Raw genomic sequence first — 25,982 nt, forward strand, 5'->3', positions numbered from 1 at the left:
CTAAAATTTTCATTCTGTGGGACTTCGTTAAAGAGGAACAATAGCTGAATTGATGAGCTCCAGGTTCAGTGAGAGACTGGGTCTCAAAAGAAATAAGGGGCTGAGCAATTGAATAAGACACCTGATGTCAAATTCTGGCTTCCATATGCACTTGTATACACATGCACCACACACATGCACCTGTATATATGCACATACATGTTCATACTCACATGCACACATAGGTGTAAGTGATCACTTGCTTCAGGTTTATTTTTTTAGACATTGCATTTGGAAATTCCAGCAAACATCAGATCTAATTTGTTATTTATTATCATTATTATTGTTATTATTTTTTTTTATTATTTTTATTGAGACCAGGTCTCTCTGTGTAATCTTGGTTTCCTGGAACTCACTTTGTAGGCCAGGCTGACCTCAAACTCAGACTCTCCTGCTTCTTCCTCCCAAGTGCTGGGAATAAAGGCACCACCATCACCCTGGCATCAAGCCCAATTTTAAATGGACATCACATGGTTTGTTGCTGAAGTCACCCATTGATCTGCCTTCTCTTGTGCTTTCAGCTGTTATTGTGTTTGGACAGAATGGTCTTCTGCGTGAGCAGTTTAGTTACTGACATTGTTCTCACTAGAGGGATGGGATTTGGGTGATTTCTTGCGTAGGCACTGCCGATTGCTTGGTGAAAGCCAGAGAGCTGTGACATCTCTTGTCTTCAGGAAATGGCCAGCTTGTGCTAGAGACTCCACTGCCATTCTTAGCCCTGTGAACAGAGAAGGCAATCAAGAGGGAATGTCTGAACATAGTGTAAAGTGGATGGTGGCATTCTTTCAGCTATTGCTACTATTAATAAAGTTGGTAGGTACGATTGCTAATTTCAAATGATGTTTATTCAGATGATGTGATTTCAATTATGGTAAATTTTACATTTAGAAAAATAATCTTTAAAGACAAATACTTGAATGGAGTAGTCTTATTTGACTAAGTTTAGTAAATTTTAAATAGAATTGTATGTGCAGGATGAAAACATAATCTGCTGCAATAGCAAAGAAAATTCAGGGGAAAATGTACCTCACTTCTCTCTGCCAACTGGAGGTTGAGGGATGTTGACCCATAAGGATCATATGCTGTCCTACTGTAATGCACTAAGTTCTTCCTCACTGGCTCTTCCTGAGGAGTGCCCAAGGGAGGGGCTCAGTCTATGCCATGGCTTCTCTGTGCTCCTGCTCCTCAGGGTTCATGCTCCTCATCTGGCTTCCACTATGGCTCAGAGCAACATTTCTTGATGCTGGTGTCTTTCTTTGACCTCTTTTCTTAGTTCCAGATTTATGTGTCTTAAATTTTATATGATGTTACAACTGCCATGTCCTGCCCACCTCTTTTGGAAGTACGTCACCTGGGCCCTGTGTGTCACTGCTGCTGTTTAGCAGTGCCTCTCTCTCCTGTGGCATGCTGTCATGCCTCCTGGCTGCTCTGCCTGTTTCTTTTCTTGCACAATGCTGTTCAGAAGGATAACCTTTGCAGAATACAGATGAGACCATGGCAGATGCTCAGAGCTTAGTCCAGTGTGCTGAGAATGAAAGTCACCCCCATGCTGTTGTTTACACTCTGACAGGCTTAGGATATCTGCCCTTGCTCAGTGCTCTTATCCCATTTTGTACCCTCTCCTGCCAGTCCCTAAGGTCCTGTTCTCCAGACATTCTACATGGCTCTGTATTTAGGCCTCTGGAGTAGCCTACCTGCCTCTTTCCTAATGCTCTATTGCTGCTGTCCCCTTTCCCCTCTGAACTCTTTATCATGTCATCTTGTTTTATTTACTTCATAATCGCTCTCCCTCCACTGCACATGTGCACTAAGTTTCTCAATGGCTTTATTCTGGCGCTACTTCCTTTTTAGACTATAACTCCCATGAGCCAGGACCTGGGGCTTTTGGCAGCATAGGCCGCTGGGCAGTGCCTCCATGCTGGTACTCAGGACAGGGCTGCATGCTGGCACTCAGGGTACACACTGGTGGGAAGAACTAGAAGATGTCTGAGCTACAGAAAATCTTTGGTTAGAGCCTTTTTTCTGAAAACACTTTTCAGGACAGTACTCTCAAAAGTTTAAATGTGGATAATTTTAAGTATTCTCCTTTTTTTTGTAGCAACTAGATACAGATTGTGTGTGTGTGTCTGTGTATTTATGTACACACACACACACACACACACACACACACACACACACACACACACACACACACACACTTTCTAGGGTGATGTGCCTAACGGATTGCATGTTTCCTGTTTGTTTCTTTACTTCTGGTGTCTTCTTTGTATTGAGTAATGTCTTTCAGTCAGCTCTGTCCCAACATTCCTTTTTTCCCCCTCAGTTGAATTTTCCCTCCCTATGAAAAGCTTCATGAGCTGCAGATGAGTCACTATGAGCATTGAGCACATTACTGTATGTAATAGACTTTGGTCTTTCCGCACTGTTACTCTGCTGAAGGAAAGTACCTTGTTTATCTCTGGTGGTTTAAGCTGTTACATCTATGTAATGGATAAGAGAAGATCATGGGCAGTGCTGTTCCAAAGGTAGAGGAAGCCACCTGTCTGGTGCAGCCCTCTGGCAGTGGAGGAGTTTGGGAAGTAAATGCTTGCTGATGATAGCACACTACCAAATAAGTATGTGCTCCTGTTTACTTTCCTTCTGCTGGAAAACTATGGCCTCCTCTGTGTAGTGGTGAGTGGGATTTTACAGCAGCACTGAGTATGAGTGTGAGGCTTGGGCAGGCAAATACCAGGTTGTTAGACTACCATTAAAGGACTTGCCACACCACACTGAGTGTCAGCTTATAGCTAAGAGAGATCTGAGAAGGCAGAAAGTACTTCCTAGCAGTTTTGCTTTTTTCCCCATTTTGCGAGTGATGTGTTTAGAAACAACTAGCATCACTACTTTGAATAGGGACAAAAAGTAATCCCATGATATTGTATTGACTTGTATATGAAGCATGATTAATAAAAACTCAGAAACAGATATTGGAGTTCAACCCGAAGATCAGAAAAGCAAAGCAGCCAGCCACTGACTCTTACCTCTATCTCAGTTCAAAATGGTGATCTGCCTCCAGGAATCCTGAGAATGAGACTGTGTCTGAGAACTGTCTCCTCCCATATTATATTCCTCTCTAGTTCTGGGATTAAGGGCATGCAGCACTATTACCTGGTTTCTTTGGCAAACTAGTGTAACTACTGGAATTAAAGGTATGTGTCACCACTGCCTGGTCTGTAAGGCTGCCTAGTGTGGCTATTTTACTTTTCTGGTTTTCAGGCAAACTATTTATTAAAATACAATTGAAATGCCACTACATTTCCCCCTTTTGTCTAAAATAAAGAAGGCTAATATAAGAAAACCATATATAATAAGTACAATAACTTTATACAGTATATACAATCAATGAATACATCAACAATGTCTAGTCCATCCATATCTATCCTATCATGGTGAGTCCAAAGTCTTATACCCAAATTACTTTCTATCATAACTTGCTTTCTGTGTTAGGTAAAGAAGAAAAACTATAACTATCTAGTCTTCAACTCCCTCAAAGACCCAAGAAGGAAATAATATTAACTGAGGAGGCAGGAAGTGTGAGTAAGCGACTTCCAAAAATCGTGAATAATGACAGAAACAGATGGATGCCTGGACAGTCACCCAAGGTTCCTCTGCAACATTGGGGCATCCATCTTCAGCCTACAGGCCTACCATATACAATCAACTTTTCTGTGAAGCAGGATATTCTGAAGGACTGCCCCTCCTTGTCTTGACAGTGTTTGGCAGTCACTTTATTTTGTGTTGCTTGTCAATTAGGATAGCATACTGTCAGCAGTTGAGGTAAGGGCATTTTCTTGCCCAGTGGCTTACTTTTGCCACAAAAAAGTAAACTCCATCTGGTGTTTCTTCAATGCCCATTATATTCTCTGAAGTAGATTGGTGCTGCCACAAGCGGACATGTCTCACTGTCATAAAAAAAGAAGAACCTAGGTTTAACATCTTAAATGTATTTTGTGAGTCTCTAAAGTGTTTGAAGATGTCATGTCTGTCTAAAATGTAACTTTGCTTGACCTTGAAAACAGACCTAATGTGACTATAATAAGTTCCATTATAATAGTGACTAATTACTAACCTGCATTTGCTTATTACCCTAAATAGTTGGTAGTAATAATTTTCAAGGACTAGGGATTTGTATTACATTGTTAATTGAACTGTATAGGTACAATACCTTGAACAAGAATAGAAATGTATGTACAATGTGTCTTAACAAAATTAATCTCAAATTTGTATCAGTATACAAAATTTGTATACAATATACAAAAGTCCAGTCCAATGTAAAATATTTAAAACTAGTAGTTGCTTTTTAAGTGTAGGTTCAATAATCTACCTTTCTATCCTATCATATCTATATCCCCTTTTTTTCTTTTTAAAACAAGATCGTATCTATATCCTTTTTTCTTTTCAGAGTAGATTCAGTAACTTCCTTTTTATCTTATATCTATATCCTCATAGTTTTCTTTTCGGAGTAGATTCATTAATCTACCCTTTTATCCTATCACCTGTATCCTCCTTTTTATCTTTTCAAAACAAGAACCTTGAATCTAATTTCCTTTGCTTAGCTTTTTTCCTGACCATTATCCATAACAACTTGTAACTAACACATTAAACAAAGACAAACATTCATAATCCATTTTGGGGGCAATATGGGTATAGCTTTCTAGGCTGATTGGGGGCACTGATAACCTTAGGGGGAATCCAAAGGAAATTTAGGATTATGGTCAAGTCATGACTGGAATATTCTGTGAGGCTGGATCATCTCGGCTAGCAGTCTTGAAGCTGTTCATGGTGTAGAACTCAGAAGAAACTGCATTGGAGGTTCTCTCAAACATAGGATCATCTGGGCCATCCCAGATGATCCAATAAGAATTGGAGATTTTTTTCAGGGGGTCTTCCTTGATCAAATCTTATTTTTCTTAACCAAGAATGAATCCACAGCCTCTCACTTCCTGTAGAAACAAAAGCAAAACCCCTTCTCCAAAATAATGTATCTTTTTACCTAAATTTTGAAGCCAAGTCATTTTCAAAATATATGGGTTGAATTAATCCATATAATCATGTCTTTTAGCAGCTGTGGCTCCTTCCTCAGCAGTCAAACAATTCAAAGACAACACAATAACATACAGTATCCAGATTCTGTGTATATTTCCCATCTTTACATGGAAGCTAAGCAGCTGGAAGCACTAGTTTTTCTAGTTTTTCTCCTGAACCCTAGTGTCTAGGCTTGGGTCTAGCCTGTGATGGTGGCAAAAAAAAAAAAAAAAAGCCTCAGGCAAACAGCTTTTTCTTAAATTCATGCCCCAAAAGTTGGGTGCCAAATGAAGCACGATTGATAAAACTCAGAGACAGATATTTGGGTTCAACCTGAAGGTCAGAAAAGCAGAACAGCTAGCCCCCCCCTTTTTTTGGCTAGGTTTGGGTTCCAATTAATAGAGCTGTAATAAATTCCACTACACACAAACACACACACACAACACACACACATACACACACACAGATTTTCATTAAGTAATAAAAATCGTAATTAAATGGGGTTTCCTCTGGATCCTTCCCTCATCGTTTTCATGCTTCCTTTAATTCTCAGTGTGCCTAAGGTGGTGGATACATAATCTGAGGCTGAGGAAGAAGAGGGCATACAGGCAGAAGGAACAGAGGGACAGTGAGGCTGGTGGGAGGGCAGTGTAGAGAAACTCCCTGCTAGGGAAGCAGAGGTCCCCATGTAGCTGGTTCTTGTTAGGGTTTCTTTTGTGTGGCACTTGGCTGTGGGGTGGCTTCCTGCTTGCTGTTGTACACCTGAGTGATGACAGCATATGCAGCTCCCATCTGCTTTGACTTTCTTGGCAGGTCACACTCCTGCTGCTTGCTGGGTGTGCAAATCTAGGCAGATGTCAGAGGTCTAAATTCTGCCTTGACTGCCACTTAGACTCCCTGTGGGTATCAGAACCTGCCACAATGGTTGGGTCTTTTTGAAAGAACATAAGCACACATTTTATGATTGTAAAATAGACTATAAAATTGGTCTTGTAACTTAGATACAGTTTAGCAGTGGGGTGCCATGCAGGCCGGCAGCCAGATCTGCAAAGCCTTATCTGTTGGTCCTTAATAATGCATAAGGAGTTGGGGTTGAGTGAAGTGTGATAATGAGTCTCTCTCCTATCCGTTCCTATTTCTCATAGTGTCCCCAAAACTTCTGAGAGTCTCTGCTTTGTCTGTGGGCAGAGGTGAGTGTGTGTGTGTGTGTGGGGGGGGGGGAATCTAAGCTTGTGCATTTGTTTATTCTTTAGACAGGCTTCCATTTTGAAGCTCTGACTGACCTAGAACTCACTGTATAGACCAAACTGGCCTCACACTCAACACTGTCTCTACCTCCTGGGTACGGAAATTAAATAACTAGTGTTATCCACCAGGCCTGTAAGCATGACTGTGAATCTCCTATGACAAATACCACTTTAATCTGGATGTTTTCTGTGGCGGACTAATAGACCGACGAGGAAGAATGACCACCACATCAGGATTCTACTCAGAACACGCTTTACTGGAGTGCCCTTGATTGATGGGGAGCAGGAAACGAGGGGGGCAGGAAAACGAGGGAGAGGAAGGGAAGGGCAGGGAGCGAAGGGGAGAGACAGCAGGAAGCGAAGGGGGTAAAGCGAGAGAGAGCATAAAGCGAAGGGGCAGGGGCATTTAGGCAGCTGCTTAAATAGGGAATTGGCACACGGGTTGCCCTGTGATTGGCTGCCACCAACAGCTGACACCAGACCCCATCGGGATAGGCTCAAGGATCCTCATCCACCGTACACGCGGGAAGCGGGACGGACACGCAGCTCTCAAAGGCATAGCCAAATATGGAGTTGTTTATTTCCAACAAGACAGGATGTCGGCGCCATCTTGTAATGGCGATCCTGTCCGGCTCACTACAGTTTTCCTACTGAGTATTAAATAAGCTGTTTAGAGATTGTGGACAGGCTAATCTGGTCTAGTGGTAACCTCAGGAGAAATGCAAATTCAGAACTTTGATAAGCCTGTTCGGATTCTGTGTCCTGATATCTGTTGCCAAGCACACAGCGCTGACGAGAGCAGATCTTGTACCTTTTTTGCGGTCTTAAAAACAGTCTTATATTGCTTTGCTCATTTAGGTTAGCCTCAAACTCTTGCAACCTTTGAACCAAAGTCGCTTGAGTTATAGCCCTGTTAAGTGAGGTCCCAAGGAGGAAAATTAGTCCTTTAGGTCAGGATGGCACTGCCCTTGCTTTGACCCCGACATGTGCTGCTCTGGTGCCAGTCCAGGAGCTCTGCAGTCTCAGAGAACTAGTGTGCCACCAAAGGGACAGTTTATTGCCACGAAGTAGCTTAGCACTAAGGATAGGATGGTAGAAAAACTAATTTTGTTCGTATGTGTACACATGTCTGTGTGTGTACCTATGTGCCTGTGTTACTGTGTTTGTGAATTAACAATGTTCAATGTGACCTCGCTGCATTTGAACAGTGTGCTTGGTAACTTTGTAGTGGAGTAGTTCTTCATTGAACTCTGATGGTAATTTAGTAGTTAAAAAGTTCTGTACTATCTCTCATAACAAAAACATTTGCAGTTGAGGCCTCTGAGGTGATTCAGTAGTGGATGCTCTTTCTGCCAAGTCTGCAGATCTGAGTTTGAGCCCAGGACCTACTTGGAGGAGAGAGCTGGCTCCTGCTTGTTCTCCTTCCATGTGTACGTTAATGTTCCTGCAGGGACACACATAAATATAGTTAATTCTGAAATTTAAGAAAAATAAATGTGCAGACTAGTATTTTCATTGCCTTGTAGTGATATTTAATTCATTATAGAAAGAGGTAAGAGTTACTAAGATCATCTCAGACTTCTGTGGGATAATGTGCCCAGTTACTGTGCTCTGATGAAGGCTGAGGCCCTGCCAGCAAGAAACAATAGAAGCAAAGGAGGCCACATTTCTCAGGGAAACCATAAAGCATCAAGGAAGGCCTTTAGACTGGGGCAAGAGGCTTAGTTAATGACAACTCAAAAAATTCCAAAATGTTAAATTGATGACATAGAAAGCAAAGCATTTAGATACGCTGGGCGATGGTGGTGCACGCCTTTAATCCCAGCACTCAGGAGGCAGAGGCAGGTGGATCTCTGTGAGTTCGAGACCAGCCTGGTCTACAGAGCTAGTTCCAGGACAGGCTCCAAAGCCACAGAGAAACCCTGTCTCGAAAAAGCAAAAAAAAAAAAAAAAAAAAAAAGAAAGCATTTAGATAAAATGATCTGCATGCATTCTGCATTGTGAATTTGTTAGCAAAACACTTTACACCTTGGAAAGAATAGGAGCTTATTAATATTCATAATGCATTTTGAAAGCACATGTAATAGCTGCATTCTGAAAACTCAGTGCAAGGACCCTAAAATTCTTTAAAAGAGTAAAATGATTCTGAGTGTGGCTCTTTCCTCCTTTGTGCGTGTGTGACTGTTCCCAGATGCCCCACTCGGAAGGCAGGCCAGTCCCTCGTGCTTTGTAAGTAAACAGTCTTCAAAGGTGCCTTTTTGGATTTAAAAAAAATAAGTAAACCACTTTAGTAGGAAATCTTTAAAAACACTCAGGGTAGACTTCACTCTTACACCACACTGTACTCGAGCAGCATGGTTTGTATTGTGTTTTGTTTTGTTTTGAAAAGATAGCGTCTCACTAAGTAACTCAGGCTAGTCTGAAACTCATCCGAAGCCCAAGCTGACCTCAGCGCACCATACCCCTCACACTTAGTAAACTTTGCATTTTCTTATTTTATTTGTTGTATGCATTTGTGTGCACCCCTGGAGGTCAGAGGACAGCAGCTTCCTTTCCTCGCTGAGCTGATTCCCAGCTGTTTGCCTTCCACTCTTCCCTCCTGCTGTAGCCTCAGGTGTTACTCACACACTCTGCTTCTGAGCAGCCTGTTCTGTAAGCAACATGAGCTCAGGCAAAGACCTGGTCCTCAGACACAAGAGAAGGCTAGGTAGGACTTTTCTTATCAGTTATAGAATATTGTGTAGTCTATCACTGAATTAATTCACATCTGAACTCTTAAAACTAGAACTGGGTGTGGTGGCACAAGCCTGTAGTCCCAACGATTCTGGAAGCTACAGCAGGAGGATTGCAAGTTCAAAAGCCAGCCTGGGGTAAAAAGCACTGGATGTAGTCTTTGAAGAGCATGTGCATAGCATTCCACAGCACTGAGCTCACACAAGGAAAGAGCTGATTTCATCCCGCCCTTAGAATCCCATCTCTCCTAGAAGGGCCATTCGTCCAGGACTTCCACCCTCCAGCTTATTTCCCTCGTAGGGCTGAGTTGCAAGTGCTTACCTTAGTCTCACACCCTGTCATCCTATAAGCTTCTTGCAGGGACAGTGAGTGTTCATAGCACTTAGCACTTTGACTGGATGACTGTGTTCTGGTTCGTGTGAGGACTCCCTGGAAGAACAGCTGGTGCAGCAGTGGATATGTGTAAAGAGGAAAGTCAGTTATGGGGCTGGTGTGGGGCATATATGATCAACAGTTATTACAAACCTTGTTTCCTATTAAAGCATTTTATCAAAATTTTGTATATGTTTTTAACCCCAGAACCCTAGATGTTTCTTATTGTCTTAGAAAAGTGGTCGAAAGTTTTAGAACAAAGGCAAACATTTTAGAAAAAATATTACAAACATAATTAAATATTTATTTTCTGCTCACATCAAGCCCATCTAAAGTGTAGCCCATGACAAGTGTAAACTGGCTCAAAACTAACTCAGATGGATGGGACATCTCAAAATGGAAGCCCTTTGGCTGGGACACACATAGAAGTACTGAGCCATATTTGGCCTGTATTACATCACTTTAAATGGAAAAAAAATGAGTAGAAGGGCTGATGTTTCTTCTACCAAAAGAGCAGCAGAAGTAAACCCAGGTGTGGTGCAGTGCGGTACCAGCAGTGAGTGTGAAGCCCAGGAGTGTGCGGTGGTCCTGAGGCCAGAGAGCAGCTGGGTGGTGATGTGCCAGGGGTCTTTTCCTCCTCATGTTGGGAAGGAGGGGGCCTGCCTGCTGAGCTAGTGAGCGCCTGAGTGGATGGGTTTACTGACACCGCTCCCTCTGTATTTACACACCTGTGCACAGGTCCCTCTGAGACACAAGAGCGTGTTATTTACAAACCTGTGTACTTTTCTCTCTGAAGACAGGTGAACATGTTATTGAAAACACTGATATCTAGGGACATAGCACAGTGTGTTGATGGGTGAGAGCTTTATAGACCACACTGCCAGTTTTACCCAGGGGTCCTTTGAAACCAACTGTTTTGATGGCTTCTTTGTAACTTGTAATAAAGAGAAGCACCGAGGGAGCAGGACTGGGAAGCATGCAGCAGCCTTCCAAGTCTGGCTGTACGCAAGGAGTTTAGCTCTCGCTTTGAAAACAGTTCAATAAATTGTCTCAATAGCATCAAGGCACTTAAGATGACATTTTATGAACAAATCCCAGGTAATTATTACAACATCTCTTGCTTACACATTTCAAACAGGACACAACTTTATTTTCTTAAAACAGACGGAAAAGATAAAGAACAAACCTAGTAAGGACTTCATTATTATGAGTGCTTCCCAATGGTCATTATTTTTCTTGAATGCGACTTTTAAAAAATAAAACTCAGGGGCCCAAAAGGTGACTCAATGATCCAGAGAGCTTGCTGCACAACTCCAAAGACCTGAGGGGCCATCCGAGCAGCAAAAGAGTAAGTTGGTGTGTTCTTACACTCACTTGTAATCCTAGTGTGTGTCAGGGGTGTCAGAGACAGAAGGATCCACAAATGGGGCACAAACACAAGCTCCAGCTTTGGAGTGAGAACAAGGCAGTGTGCAGTGGCGGGCAAACAACACTCTGTTCACAGTGCACACATAGGTGTGCACACGATAGTATTACATTCACAGTGTTTTTGTGAACGTACACTATTATGTGCACCTGTGTGGTAAGATAGTAACTCAGTCACACAGATTAGAGCTCTCCTACACCACCACCCTTCCGGTCTACTGCCTTCCTTCCTTGCTTCCATTTCTCTTTTACTCTTCCCTTTCCCTTTTGATTTCTTGAAGCTTGTTAGGAATACCAACCCCCTGAGGGGCAAAGACATGGCTCCAGAGTCAATCTTGCTGTTCTTGGGTTTGGTTCCAAGCACCCACATGGAGGTTCACAACTCCAGCTCTAGGGATTCAGTGCTTTCTTCTGGCCTCCTCAGACTCATCCGCCGTATCCATGGTGTGCATAAACCTCATGTAGGCCAGCACACATTAAATAAATACACAAGAGTGTCCAGCCCTAAAATACTTCCGTGTAACATCATGTACATCTAGTTGTATTGGTACAGTCCTGATGTTTTCACTGTTGAATTACAGTGGTGTATTACATCTGGTGTATTACATACATAAACATACCAGATGGTAGGGATCCAGCCATGTTTGCATGAGCTAGCTAATGGGAACAACACTGACTTCAAGGCTGATTACAGCTGTGCCTCTGCGAATGCCTCATAACCCTGTCCTCTCTGGAGGAAACTCCCCGGGTTGTTTTGAGTGTCCGAGAGAAGTACAGAGCCTGCTGTGGCTGTGCGTCTTTGGAGAGGAGGGGGAGTGGACAACAGCACACTAATGAGTTAGGACCTGGGGCTAAGTGATGAGATGACACAGACTTTTATCAGTGTGGCCTTTCCTGCCATTTTAGCAATGCCATGACCAAATCATCAGAATGTTGTATCAGGGTCACTAGAACCAAATGAAGTATCATGGATAGTGATCGTTCATAACCGGAGCTAGAGGTAGGGCCTGTCTGATCGATCTTACCTCAGTTGCTTTCTGTGTGACATGTGGCCAGTATCCACAGATATAAAAGATATTGTGGCTCTCCTTTCACTTCCTTCACGGCTAGGCTTTAAAAGTGTGTTGTCCCCCAGAAATGTTATGCCCGTGGGACCAAACTGTGCCTGTACTTCCTCCGCCTTCCACTTGCTAGAACCTGACCCACTGGAGTGTGCCTGGGTTAGTCTGATCATTTAAGTGGTGGCAGAATGGAGCCTTTGAAGGCAGCAGTCTGCACCTACCATAGCTTCACAGAACGCAAGCTTCCTCAGAGATGCAGTAAGCTGCCAGCTGAGTACAGCCACCATCACTGCTGGATGCCATTCCCCCTCCCCACAAATTTGTCTTTCTTTATATTTTTCTTGCCTGGTTTTAATTATCTATTTAAAGAAGACATTTTGTTTTTAAGGTAATCAATGGTAAAAATAAGCGATTTGGCTTTTTTTTTAATTCATGCTTCATTCTTTGTGGGGTATATGAGATATCCAAATGAGTACTGTTTGACATTCACCTAACAGATCCATCTTTTTGGTCAACTAACTTTTTAAAAATAAATACATCTTAGCCAATAAGAAGTTAGAAAAAAAATACATCAACTCTGCTATTTTGCACACACTAATCTTTTTGTTGAGTCAAGTGCTTTTGCCTTCTTAAAAATGTCTCCTTTTGGGTGCTTCACACGGTTATTCTGTGTACGGTTTACAAGCTCCACTCTGCTCTCCCCACATCTGCTCCCTGTTTCATTCTCACTCACTTGCCTTTGCTCTGCTTCTGAAGGGCTTTGTTCACCCCCTTTCTTTCCCTGGAGCGTCTGCGTCAGTGTTGTGACTGCTTACTTCTGTGTGTTTGTGTCTGCCACTGCTTTTGTTCCAGTGCCTCTGTTCTCGTTTCTTCTAGGGTAGAGACCCCCACCTTCAGCCCCTTCAGCTCTTTGCAAATGCTTTGCACTTAGTAGCTGATAATGGGCCACATTCATTTTCGTGCACAGTTGATAGTAGAGCTATGTGTGTTGAACACTTATGACTCCCAACAGTTTCTCATAAACCATGGTCCACCGAGAATTCTGACTGTGCATAGGATGAGTCAGCCCAACCTCCTGGCTGAAAGATAGCCAGTTCATAGTCCGTAAAACTGTGTTTTGGCTCTGTGGTATGCTAGATATTGTAAAAAATTCTTCTCAAATAAACCACACTTTTGTAGTGTTATGCTGACCATCTACTTCCAAGACCAAATGTATCCCATTGACAAAGCTTCACATTCTTAAGTAAAGCACAAAACGCCACTTTGTATGAACATGACCGTCAGACACGAACATGTGTGCTTCCCCTTGTGGTAATGATGTGCTTATTTCTATAAAAGCATTATAATTTTATATCAGAAACAAGGTTTAAGGGGTTTTTTTTTGAGGCGTTCTTTGAATACCCCTGTAATATTTTGAAGGCATTGTGAACAGGAGCTGCTCTCCAGAAGTGACTGCATTGGTGCCATTATACTGGTTCGTAGGCAGATGTTCCCAGGAGCTCTTTGAGGAATGAGGGTGTTACTGCTGGCTCAGGACCAGATTTAACAGCATGGAAAGAAAATGCCACTATTGTAATTTTTCCTTCCATGACACTTCATTTTTAAAAGTCAATTTTTTGCTCATTGCATGTGAAATTGGAGAAGTGAATTGTTTCAGCAGAATTCTGTGACCTGAGATAAATTATAAGTGAGATATACTGACACACACCTATGGTCTCAGCTACTTGGGAGGCTGAGGCAGTAGGATTTTAAGTTCAAGGCCAGTTTGAGGAGTATAGCAGAACTTTATGTGAATAAGTAAATACACACCAAAAAAACCAGAATTTAAATTAAAAAAGTAGATTATATAGTTACCCTTATGTCCAGTAGAGACTGCATGCATCCCCAAGTCACGGTATAAGTGCAGGTCCCTCCATTACTGCTTTGTTCTGAAGTAGTCTCCACTGTTTAGTCCAGGCTGACCCCAGAACTTGGTTAGATCTTTCTGCCTCGGACTCCCACGTGTGCTCAGACAACAGGCATATGCCAACCTATTACTACTTTTTTTTAAAAAAATATTTATTTATTATGTGTACAATATTCTGTCTGTGTGTATGTCTGCAGGCCAGAAGAGGGCACCAGATCTCATTACAGATGGTTGTGAGCCACCATGTGGTTGCTGGGAATTGAACTCAGGACCTTTGGAAGAGCAGGCAATGCTCTTAACCACTGAGCCATCTCTCCAGCCCCTTTTACTACTTTTTAAGTCAGTCACTTTAACCCTATAGTAATGCTTTAAGTTATAAATAGGACATTTTTATTATAATGTACTCCAAATAAGCAAAACCATTTTGTTGTTTCTAAAATGGGATAAAATCTTAACTCCTTTGCTTTTTTTAAATCTTATTCATAATCCACTTTTCAAATTAATTTTAAAAGAATTCTGTTTTCTCCCAGCATTTGGAAGGCAAAGACAGGTAGAGCTCTGTGAGTTCAAGGCCAGCGTGGTCTACAGAATGAATTCTAGAACAGCTAGGACTGTTTCATAGAGAAACACTGCCTCAACAAAACAAAACAAACAACAACAAAAATCCTGTTTCCTCCTTTATAGGCCTAACAGGGCGTTGAGCTGTGCAGGAGGCCCTGTGGGTTCTCCTGTCTCCAGTTGACAAGGGAGCTTCCTGTGCTAATAGGGCACATTCTGCAGAGCACCTGCAAGGTTTAGGAACAGCACCATCAACTGGAGGCTGCTGTTTCTCCCCAGCAGATTCCAGGCAGCTTGGCTGGGTGGCCAGGAGGGTAGAGCTGCATCCAGGTGCTGTCCAGCACTGCTTCCTGCCAAACAAAAAAAAAAAAAAATGAGTCTCTGGTTCTTTTTCTTTCAGTGAGCATTTGTCCTGTGCTTTCACGTTCTTTCTTCATGGAGAAAGTAACGTGTGCACAAGCGTGGAGATTGCTCAACATCAGCCCATCTATTTGATCAGCGAGGAGCATTTACACATGGCCCAGTCTTCACCTGCACCATTTCAAGGTGAGTCAGAGGCCATGGGTTTGCTCTTTACCCTTGCCCAGTGGGGTGTTGTCTGCTGTAGGGGAGGGTGGGGTGTACTAGGAGGGGTATTTTGAACATGTGGTTTAGCATGATCAGTTAATGACAAAGAAAAGACCCACTCCCATTTCTCAGGTAAGCACATAAATGACATGAACGTAGTAAAGCTGTGTAACTCTCTTCAGAACAAAGTAAGATTGACAAGCATTGAAGGCCACGATCCCCAGGCACTGCACACACCAGCCAAAGGGCTGTCTCTGTGTCTGTTGTTTTGTGGTGAAATAACTGAAAAAGATGGCTGCTTGCCAGTGACGACTAACTTTCCAGATTCTATACTAGTTTATAGTTTCTTCAGTGATGTTAACATCAGTATTATTTCCTTTCCATTAGACACTGTGGTGGGTACCTGATTACAGTCTGACGCTGGGATCGTCATCTATTATTGTCATTCACTGTCTTACTATCCCAAAATAACTTCATTGTCTTTCTGAGTCCACTAGCATTCTAAATCTGTATCTTAGAAATTCAGAATTTTTCTATGGATATTAGTTTTTAAATGTTAAAAACTATGAGAGGGCTCATTCTAATTTTTCATTTCTAGAGATGTCTGAAAAAAATAGGGCATGCAGAATGTAGTTACCCCCATTCTGATTTATTAAAGAAATAATAAAGATAGTTTATTTTAAGTGGGGAAGGTAAGTCTACCTTAAGTGGAGAGAAATCTTGAATTCTTTTACCTGGTTCTGAGTTTTACCAAAAGATACCCCTGCCACTGTTCATCATCATTTACATTTCATTAAACCACCCAACTACATACAGTTGGGTGGTCGTGACACACACCTTTAACCCCAGCACTCAGGAGACAGAGACAAGTAGTTCTCTGAGTTTGAGGACAGCCAGGGCTACACAGAGAGACTCTGTCTTGGAAAACCAAGGAGATGGGGAAGGGACTATAAAATTTATATAAAATTTGAAACAACCCAATTCTCAAAACACACATGAAATATTACACAGTATGGGCTGGCTATAGCAGATCTCCAGATTTATTTAAATACTATGTTTGTTTGAAAATTTGGACGACCACCTGATCTCATCTTCAATAATATTACTCAGAATTAAGGAATTTATGATGATATCACAGTCACAACAGAAGATAAGTAATTTTCTAACCTTGGAAATTAGGAAAGGTGGTGTTAGGAATTTAGGTCACCAGATACCGGGTGTTTTAAGTAAGCTACCTCTCTTCCCTCATGTGACACATTGTCTAACTGCTTTAAAAAATGGTCGGTTCAGTGATATGGGCAATGAAAAAACATGGCTACAGAAATTTTTTTAATTTTTTAAAACTGACCCACTAAAAGGACACCCCAAGCCAGGTGTGATGGCACATTCCAGTAATCCCAATTTTTGGAGGATGATTGGAGGAGGATGAGGAATTTCAGGTCAAGCTCAGCTCCTTATTGAATTGTCTAACTTTGGCTTTGTGAGGTTTGTCTCAGAAATCAAGGGGGTGGGAGTGGAAAATGGTTTGGTTAGTAAAGCTCTTGCTACACAAACATTAGGACCTGAGTTTGATTTCCAGCATTGGTGGTTAAGAGCTGGGTGTGATGGACCTATATCCTCAGTGCTGGGTGCCGAGGCAGTCAGATTCCTGGAACTCTTGGCCAGTAGCCAGTCTAGCCAGACCTGTGGGCTTCATATGCATTGAGAGCCCTTGTCTCTCAAAACAGGTAGCTCAGTGGGTAAGGCACCTTTTGGTATGCACCCTGAGTTAATCTCTGGAACCCATGCAATAAAAGGAGAGAACAGGCTCTTTTGTCCTCCGACCTCCATATTTGGGCACACAATTAATTTAAAAGACAGAGCTGTAGAGAGAAAGACCTCTGACATTGATCTTTGATCTCCAGGCTCCTGGGCACACACAATCACACACGAGGTTGCACATGTACTTGCAGTGCATACACAGTGCCAAAGGGGAGGGGTATGCTCCCCACTATTTGAATTTTCTGAGTCCCCCGGAAAGGATTATTTGGGAGACTGTTCACAGGGCCATGGAGTAAGTACCATGGTGACTGCTGTTTGGTTTTTACTCCACCAAAATGACATGGGCTTCAAAGACTGACAGGAAACAGAACTATTATCAGCTCCATACTGGAGTTGAACATAACTTGAGAGTGTTCATCATGACCCCTTGAATAGTCACACTGAACACACAAGTAGGCTCTGTGCCTGAAGACCTGCTGTTAGGAGCTTTGTTGTTGTTGTGGGTTTCAGGATCTTTGTCAGTTTCAAGGGCCAGACAGGCTTGGGTACCCATGCCAAATGTGCTGTTCATGTTAAACAGCCATTATTGAGTAGAGAGGCATGGATTTTAATGAGCAGATGGTTTGTATAGTATATGTTGATTGAATTGAAAGTGTAATGCTATCCCTACTTGATTTCCTTCAAAAATGGATATAAAGTAAAATACATATAAATAATTCTAAAATAAACTTTAAGAACATACTGTGAAAGACTTTAGACTTCATGCATAGAGCATGAAATAGGGCTCTGTTTTAACCTAAAATGACAAAATATGTACGGATTATATATAATAATTTTTTCTTCTTTCCATAGTACTGGTGAGTCCTTATGGCTTAAATGGCACGCTAACAGGGCATGCATACAAGATGTCAGACCCAGCCACCCGCAAACTGATTGAGGAATGGCAGTACTTCTACCCGATGGTGCTGAGGAAGAAGGAGGAGTCACGAGAGGAAGCTGAGCTGGGATATGACGATGACTTCCCTGTAGCAGTTGAGGTCATTGTTGGTAAGAAAGCGTTTGCCTGAAGAACTTCATTCTAGCTCCACTGTTAAAGGGATGGCCACTCAGCTAGATTCTCCAGCTTGTCCACATCTGTGCCTGTGGTTCCTGTGCTCCATGTGCTGTCATGGTGACTCTGGGACACATGTTCAGGCAGGTGTGCTCGTAGCAGTACTTAATTTTTCCATTAAGCTGCTTCACTGTAACAGTAGACTTGGGTGTGCAGGCAACTTTGTCAGGCCTGCTCCTTGCTGTCTTTCCTCACAGGTGGTGTCCGGATGGTCTACCCTTCAGGTTTTGTGTTGATCTCTCAAAATGACATCCCGGTTCCTCAGAGTGCTGCCACTGTCGGAGGCCATGTCACAGTCGCACAGCAGGGACTTGGTAGTATGAAAGATCCCAGCAACTGTGGGTTGCCTCTGACGCCTCCCACCTCTCCAGAGCAGGTGGTTATAGGTGAGTGCAATCGAGCATGTTCCTGTGAAGAACATCTAGAGTTTCAGCAGCATGGCAGAATTGCTGGCAAAATTGGTGGAGATGGGAGAGATTTGTACGTGTGCTGTCTTAGTCTTTGTTCTAAGAACAGTGTTGGTGTGCTTCTTAGTTCTGCACATGCACTTCTTCAGCACGCTTAGTCCACGTTTCTATACCCGGACAGGAAACTATGTGCAGGTTGCCTTGTTTCTGTTTGTTTTAAACAAATGGCAAATACTGTATTAGCTTAGTTTGTGTCATGGTGACCAAACAGCTGAGAAAAGCACTTAGGGGAGAGAAGATTTGTCTGGCTTCCTGTTCCACAGGGTCAGCCCACTGTTGGTGGACAGAGTTTTAATGGTGGTGGGGAGACACGGGAGGCAGTTCTTTGCTTCTTGTTGGATAAAAAGTAATAGAACATAGAGCAAATGACCAGGGAAAAATTGGAGTCCCAAGGACATGTCCTCAGTGTCCCACTTTCTCCAGCCAGGTTCCACCTCCTACCTTTCACCACCCCCTGTGATGCCTCACTGCTATGTGAACTTGGAGAGATTAGTTCTTTGATTTAGTCAGAGCTACTGTCTCTGGAAGTGCCTTTTTGGGCCCCTCCCTGCCGAGGTGTTTCCTAGTCCAGTCAAGCTGACAGAGTTAACCATCACAAGGACTGGACCAGGAATGACTGTAACCTTTGTCCAACTGACAGTAGCTACCCAAGACAAATATGCAATGATTCTTTTTCTATTATGACACAGTTAGGATAGCATGAATAGGCTCTGCTGTGTCCTGTCGTGGTCTGCTCTCTAATATAGACACTTGGCAGTTCACACACTCATTCCTGGGAAACAGAGATTGCTTGAATTGAGAACGGTTTTGTCTACTCTGTTGAGTGGCAGAGTTCCTGTATTAATACTCTTGACTATAGTGAGCTTGTTTGAGTTGGTAATCTGCCAGCACTTGTGTTATGTGTTCTACATAACTCAGAGACGGCTTACAATATACAGGCAAATGTACATAAACTAAATACGAGCATTTCATGTGCAGTACGCACAAATCAGCACCTCCTTGTGTGAGGCTGCACACAGGACTCCTACAGTAGAGCATTTGCCTGACCCTTCCTGAAGTTATTATACCTACACTGAAAAAGGAAATACAACATTATATTTTGTAGTGATCCTCATAGTGATGCTATATTGATATAAAGACCCTATCATTTGTCAATATCTTGAGTAGTTTAAATTTTACTTAAAAATTTATATTCTTAACAATTGACCACTTTAAATTTTTGTCAGTTTATTTGATTTTTTTTTATCAGTTTGTTTCCAGATACTCAGTGAAGTCTAAGTTACTTTAACATCAGCCTTGGCCTCCAGTCACTTCAGAACTTTAGCTCTGTCCATACTGCTCTAGTCCTGGGGGAAGTGCTCTCCCACTGTTTCTCACTTTCTCGGGTAATCGACACTAAAGGGTCTAGTATCTTTGTAGTCCGATGAACTAGTCCCAATGTCCCACGACACAGTACTGTGCTATGGTTTGGCATTGTCTCTTAGCCACTCCCTTAGAGAGAGGGTAGCCTTGCCCCTGACTGCCAAAAGCTCTTCTGATAGGTCAATTGGGACAGGCGAGCTGGCTGGCTAGTGTTGCTGAGATCACCATATCCTTCTGGACAACTCTTTCTCCTTGCCTCTTTTTAAAGGCCTAGAAAACCAGAGACAGTAACTTTGAGTCCCATGGAGAGTGCTCACCTTGCCTCTCACAGCATTGCCATGGGATGTTGAGGGAGTCTTGTTATCTACCTTGATGATTTCTTTGTCTAGTTCTTACAGACAGACACTCAAGAGCCAGTTAGAAAATGAAATGAATTATTTTATACAGTAAACCCAGCCTGAAAATTTTAAAAAAAGCAGCAGAAGATAGTACTGAAGAATCAGGACTCCTGACTCCTGTACTTTCTTCATCTACAGTGTTAGTACTTTGGGGGAAAGAAGGCTTCAGCTGTTTAAAGTATAGGTGTTGCTGGTTTTGTTGATCTCAGGTGGATAAGCCTAAATACCCCATAGAGCAAAAGCAATGATGCAGTTGTCATGGAGAATATTTGTATTATAAAGGAAACTTCAATATTTTCAAGATAGCAGGGCAGATTTTCCAGAGTCTGTACATGGACTGTTTTTGACTTTTATTTTGTTGAGGGCAGAGCCCACAGTACATTTATTAAATCAACTAAGAGAAAGCCATTGAGTTGACTGAACATTTCCTGTAGACTAGCCTTATCTGAAATGCTAACCAGTGCCATCGCTGTGGGTGTGGCCAGAAGGCTGGGCCATCCATCAACAGGATGGAGGAGCTAACTTTAGAGAAGCCAGTGAGTGTCCTGTTGTGGTGTCCTCCCTCACCTCCCGGCCCATGAACAGCCTGTGGAGATGCTCCCTTTAGTATTTTAGTGCTAAACATGGGTAGCCGGTGTTGGGAATAAGGCAAGCAGTTCTATACAAGAAACTGTGTGCTAATAAGTTCTTTCTTTTTCTTGGGTGCTGTGTGTCTTTATTACACAGCTGGATGAGCATGGAGCTGCCTGTGCTGCTGTCTGCCCTAGAATGTACTGATTGCATTTAGTTTCTGAACTCAGGACAGTAATGCATGTTTGCGTTTTTAATTTTACAATAATGGCCCCTTTTTTACAAGTTAAATGCATCTAAAACATGGGGTAAGATGTTGCTATGTGACATATTCATGTTTATCAGGTCTGCTGCTTTAGAGAGAACACAGAAAATCACACAGACCTGGGCAAGTTGGTTAGTGGTGTGTGTATATGGGGCGCGGATTTCCTCATCACTACAGGTAGTGTAATTGCCAGGGGTAGTAGACGAAGCTTCACAAATGTGAGTTTTGGCAGTTGACATATGCACCAGTCTGTGTACCACGTGCACCTGTGGCAAACCTGATGTTCTGATGTGCTTGTTTTCTAGGTGAGAGTGGAGGCGTGCAGAGTGCTGCCAGTCACCTCGGTTCCCAAGATGGGGGAATGATAACTATGCACAGTCCAAAGAGATCGAGGAAGATCCCTCCTAAACTCCACAATCATATGGTCCATCGAGTCTGGAAGGAATGCATCCTCAACAGAGCCCAATCTAAGTATGTGTGCATTATAGCGAGTGACTTCTCTTTGACTGCAGGGTAAAGAGGACAGTCAGGCACGTGTACGGCTGTCTGTCCAAACCTAAAGGTCTTCAAACTGTTATTTTTATGATTTAAACTCAGTGGAATATAATATAAAACACAAATGTTTTTTTAAATATCATTTCTTTATCTGATATGATTATTGTGGAAAATTCTCATGTTCTTGAACATCTGAAGGTTGGCATGGTATTGATGTGATATTTGCCGGCAGGGCAGCTCAGAGATTTATCCTGTCAGAACGGCAATCAGGGTCTGGCTTTCTTTGTGTGCTGCTTTTTGAATGGTTCCCGGTTATAAAGGGAAACAAACTTCGTGAACAGTAGTTGTCAGTGTTGGCCTTCTTTTTACTGCCAGTGCACACCTGGGTGATGCTGTGTTCCTGGGGTTGCTTTGAGGACTCTGTGTTCCTTCTTCCAGCTCTTCTTCATCTTCATTCCCTCCTGCCTGCATGTTACACGTGTGTGTGTGTATATGTATAATATGTGTGTATGTGTCTATAGAAAGATTACCTATATTTTATGTTATGGGTGTTTTGTCTGCATATACATCTGTTCACCACTTGCATGCCTAGTGTCTATAGAGGTCAGAAGAGGACGTACAAAGATCAGAAGAAGATGTTGAATCCCCTGGAACTGGAGTTGTGGAGTTTTGTGAACTGTCATATCAGTGCTGGGTCCTCTCCAAGAGCAGCTAGTGTTCTCAATCACTGTGCCAATCATCTCTCTAGCCCCCTATTATTTATTTATATATCTTGTTTTTTCAAATCAGGGTTTCTCTGTAGCTATGGAGCCTGTCATGGAACTAGCTCTTGTAGACCAGGCTGGCCTCGAACTCACAGAGATCCACCTGCCTCTGCCTCCCAAGTGCTGGCATTAAAGGCGTGCGCCACCATCGCCCCTCTTCCTATTATTATTATTATTATTTATTCTTAAGAAGTAGTACCAGCTATGTGGTGGTGGTACATGCCTTTAATCCCAGCATTTGGGAAGTGGAGGCAGGTGGATCTTTGAGTTTGAGGCCAGTCTGCTCTACAAAGGAAGTTCCAGAACAGCCAGGGGTACACAGGGAAATCTTGTCTTGAAAAACAAACAAATGAACAAAAAACAGAAGCAGTGCCTGGGGAGGCCAGAGATGTGGATCCCCAGAACATGGAGTCATAAACAGCTTTGAGCTGCCAGACATGTGTGCTGGGAACCAAACTCAGGTTCTTTGGGACAGAGCAGACACTCTTAAGTGCTGAGCTACCTCTCTAGCCTGTCGTATGGATGCTCTTGTTGATAACTAATAACTGTGCATCTGGAAGTGCTGTAGATGCTTCTGAAGAGAGTGCACTTCAGAGTTCTGTGTTCAGGTTAATGCCTGTTCTTTGGACCAAGCTTTTTACCAAATTGATGCTAAATATTTTCTTTTGAACAAATTGATTCCAGAATAGGCCATTGAAGATGTGCTAGACAAGCTCTAAAATAATTGTATAAAATCATAGTCTAGAACTTGAAGACTATCCCCAATCATTTAGAAATGATCTTTTCTTCATAGTAATTGGAGCAGATATTTTTACTTCTATCTTCAGTACCTACATAATTTTCCAGTTATCATTTCTTTCTCATTATCTTCCTTGTATACTCAAAACTAGCCTCAGACCTCTGTTCTGAGAGACCAAGGCCCTCTCCTCCTAACACAGAGTAGGGATGTAGGAAAGGCAGTATCTTGGAAGTTCCCTGAGAGCCACCCAGTGAGTCTGCAGCATCAGCTAGCTACTGGGAGACAAGTCCTCAAGCACTGCCTGTTGTCTTGCTTCATTGGCTTATTACTAATGATATGTGGGTGTGGGGGTAGTTTTGATTTCTGCTTTTAATTTGTATCAAAAGTGCTAGAATATCGCTATTTAATATTAATATTATATTAATATATTAATATTAATTATTTAATAGATGCTATTAAATAATGTAAGCATTTTAAGAGTGATTTAACAACATAATCAGAGTATATATAATTTATGGATGTTGTCAAACAGTAATTTAAAACATTCTTTTATAATTTAGGTGACTATATATTGTATATGTATGTGTGTTGGAGGATGGGGGTGGGCAAGTGTACATATGAGTGTGTGGTACTAAAGCCAGGCCTTGCTCATGCCAGGTAGAAGTGACTTTCTAAAAGAAAATGATATTGGGTGTTGTTCCATTGCAGTAAATACTGTCCATGATCTTATAAGGAGGGGCACTTTGAAACCTACTTCTGTGTGTATAGAGGACAGGTCATTTACTTCTGTAGTTGCTCTGGACTAATTTAACAGCAGGATCCGTTACTATATAAAATATACTCATGTCTTAAGAGAACAAAAAGACCTTTTCTCTATAGAGGATAAGTTATCTCACGTTTGTACTTAGTCACATTTTCACCCTTTCTAGGAGGAGCCAGGTGTCAACTCCCACTCAGGAAGAAGAGCCTGCTCACAGTCCTGCTGTTTGGGATTTTGTGGACCCAACCCAAAGAGTCAGCTGTTCCTGTTCAAGGTGGGTGTGGACAGGCAAGCAGCAGCCACAGAGAGCCTGATTCACGCTGTTGGCCAGCCACAGGCCACACAGACCACTGCATCTCAATCTTAATTTGCTTTGAACTTCATCCAGTAGGAAGAGTCTGGTCTGATGACATGATAACACTGCTGTCGGGGTTCAGTGTTGGAGAACAGGTTGGTCGACGTCAACAGAACCTCTCAGATCCTTTCTGTTGGTCATTCTTGTCTCCACTAGAGGTGCTGAAAGCTGAAGTTAGTGTAGTCGTGGTGTCTTAGTTGCTTGTCTGTGGAGTGTTTGGACTTTTGTCCCTTGACTTACCAGTCATTGTGTGGCAGTTGAGGGTTTCACTGCCATGGATTTTTTTGGTATGGGTTTTAAAGTTGTTTTTGTTTGTTTGTTTGTTTGTTTTTCGAGACAGGGTTTCTCTGTGGTTTTGGAGCCTGTCCTGGAACTAGCTCTTGTAGACCAGGCTGGTCTCGAACTCACAGAGATCCGCCTGCTTCTGCCTCCCGAGTGCTGGGATTAAAGGCGTGCGCCACCACCGCCCGGCTGGGTTTTAAAGTTTTAAGAAGAGAAAGACTTCATCTCCCATTCCGCTGATGGTTAGAAGGGGCCTTGTATTTTCACTCCTATTTTCAGAGTTTCTACAGCATAAGTTTCTCATGTGGCTCTCAGGAGCCTTCTAGAAATGTCACTCTGGAGACTATCTGTTCAAAAAATGACCATTCAGTTTTCAGTTCAGGGCTTTTACTGGGGTGTTAGTGAATTGACTTGGGGAAGAGAATGCAAACCCTTTCCATCAACTCTGATAGAGTAACATTGGCCCCTCTTCCTGTCTCCCTGGCCCCTATGCTCTTCTTTCAGCCCAGTCACACTCGAGGTTGACTGCTGGGAAGAAGGTTTTTCCTCTCTGAGTACATGCTGCTCTCCTCCTGCCATGGGGCAGATATAGTTTGCTGTAGCTGAATCTATGTATATATTTTACTTTTGACTCTTGGCTATTGGGAAAGGGGGGGCATCTCTTTAGCAAGTATGAGGGGTAAAAACTATGACAAGTTTAACTTGGTCCTATTTTCTTTTCTGATCTTTTCTATGGTCTAAATTTTCAGTTAAAGCATTCTTTTACTGATTAGTGTAAAAGAAAACCAGCTACCATATATTATTGTGGGTGTATTCCTAGTATATTTAAGTAAATAAATAATGTTTTGCTTTGTATGCTCTGGGTTGCCACACTAGTTCTTAGCCACACTCTTTTTCCCAAGGCTTTTCCTAGCAGCCACTGTGCTGCTTCCCACATGCTACCTAGCCTTCGCAGCCCTGTGCTCTAGCTTTCCTTGTTGGGAGCCTTTGAGAAACATCCTTGTGTCAGGATGTGGCTTCCAATAGAGCACTTCCCCTGACTTTTACATACATGACCTTGGGTCTAAGCCCCAGCCCACCGGAAAGGAAAGAAATACTTACTATACAGCATCTTGTTCCCACCAGACCCACCCACTACTGGTGTTTCCCCACAGACCAGCCCACTGCTGGTGTTTCCCCACAGACCCGCCCACTGCTGGTGTTTCCCCACAGACCCGCCCACTGCTGTTGTTTCCCCACAGACCTGCCCACTGCTGGTGTTTTGTCCACAGACCCGCCCACTGCTGGTGTCCCCCACAGATCTGCCCACTGCTATGGTGTCTTCCCTGGTCACCTGGTGATTTTTTTCTGAATCTGGTCTATCAGAGTTACTTCCTAAGAGTTGTCTGAGCAGCCTTTCATTGCACCCGCCAGTGTTCTTGCACTATGTGGCTCTGCCTTAAGTTTTCTCCTCCCATGGTGGCCTTTCCCCAAGGCTGCTCTCCACATGTCTCATACTAGGCTCCTTGGTACTTGAGGCTTTGGCAAATGCTCTTGGTGCAGGACACATTCCTGCTCTTAAACATTGTGCGGCTGAGTCATGTGATGGAGCTGGAAGAGCCAGCTTCACAAAGCTTACATGCGTTACAACAAATCCTCTCTCTGAAGAGTCTGCATAAAAGTCCTGTAGAAGACAAGT

General features: G+C 42.7%; 1 protein-coding gene across 4 annotated transcripts in view; it reads left to right on the forward strand.

The window, feature by feature from the left end:
- Med13l (mediator complex subunit 13L) overlaps positions 1-25,982 on the forward strand; it is a 229,934-nt gene that overhangs the window by 161,977 nt on the left and 41,975 nt on the right. For all 4 annotated transcript variants that reach the window (XM_075982008.1, XM_075982023.1, XM_075982014.1 and 1 more), the window contains 5 exons: positions 14,809-14,954; positions 17,589-17,783; positions 18,045-18,233; positions 21,215-21,380; positions 23,837-23,941. In XM_075982008.1, coding sequence (XP_075838123.1) covers positions 14,809-14,954; positions 17,589-17,783; positions 18,045-18,233; positions 21,215-21,380; positions 23,837-23,941 — 801 coding nt within the window. The remainder of the gene's footprint in view (positions 1-14,808; positions 14,955-17,588; positions 17,784-18,044; positions 18,234-21,214; positions 21,381-23,836; positions 23,942-25,982) is intronic.

This window comes from Microtus pennsylvanicus, chromosome 1, assembly GCF_037038515.1.
Source record: "Microtus pennsylvanicus isolate mMicPen1 chromosome 1, mMicPen1.hap1, whole genome shotgun sequence".
Lineage (NCBI taxonomy): Eukaryota > Metazoa > Chordata > Mammalia > Rodentia > Cricetidae > Microtus > Microtus pennsylvanicus.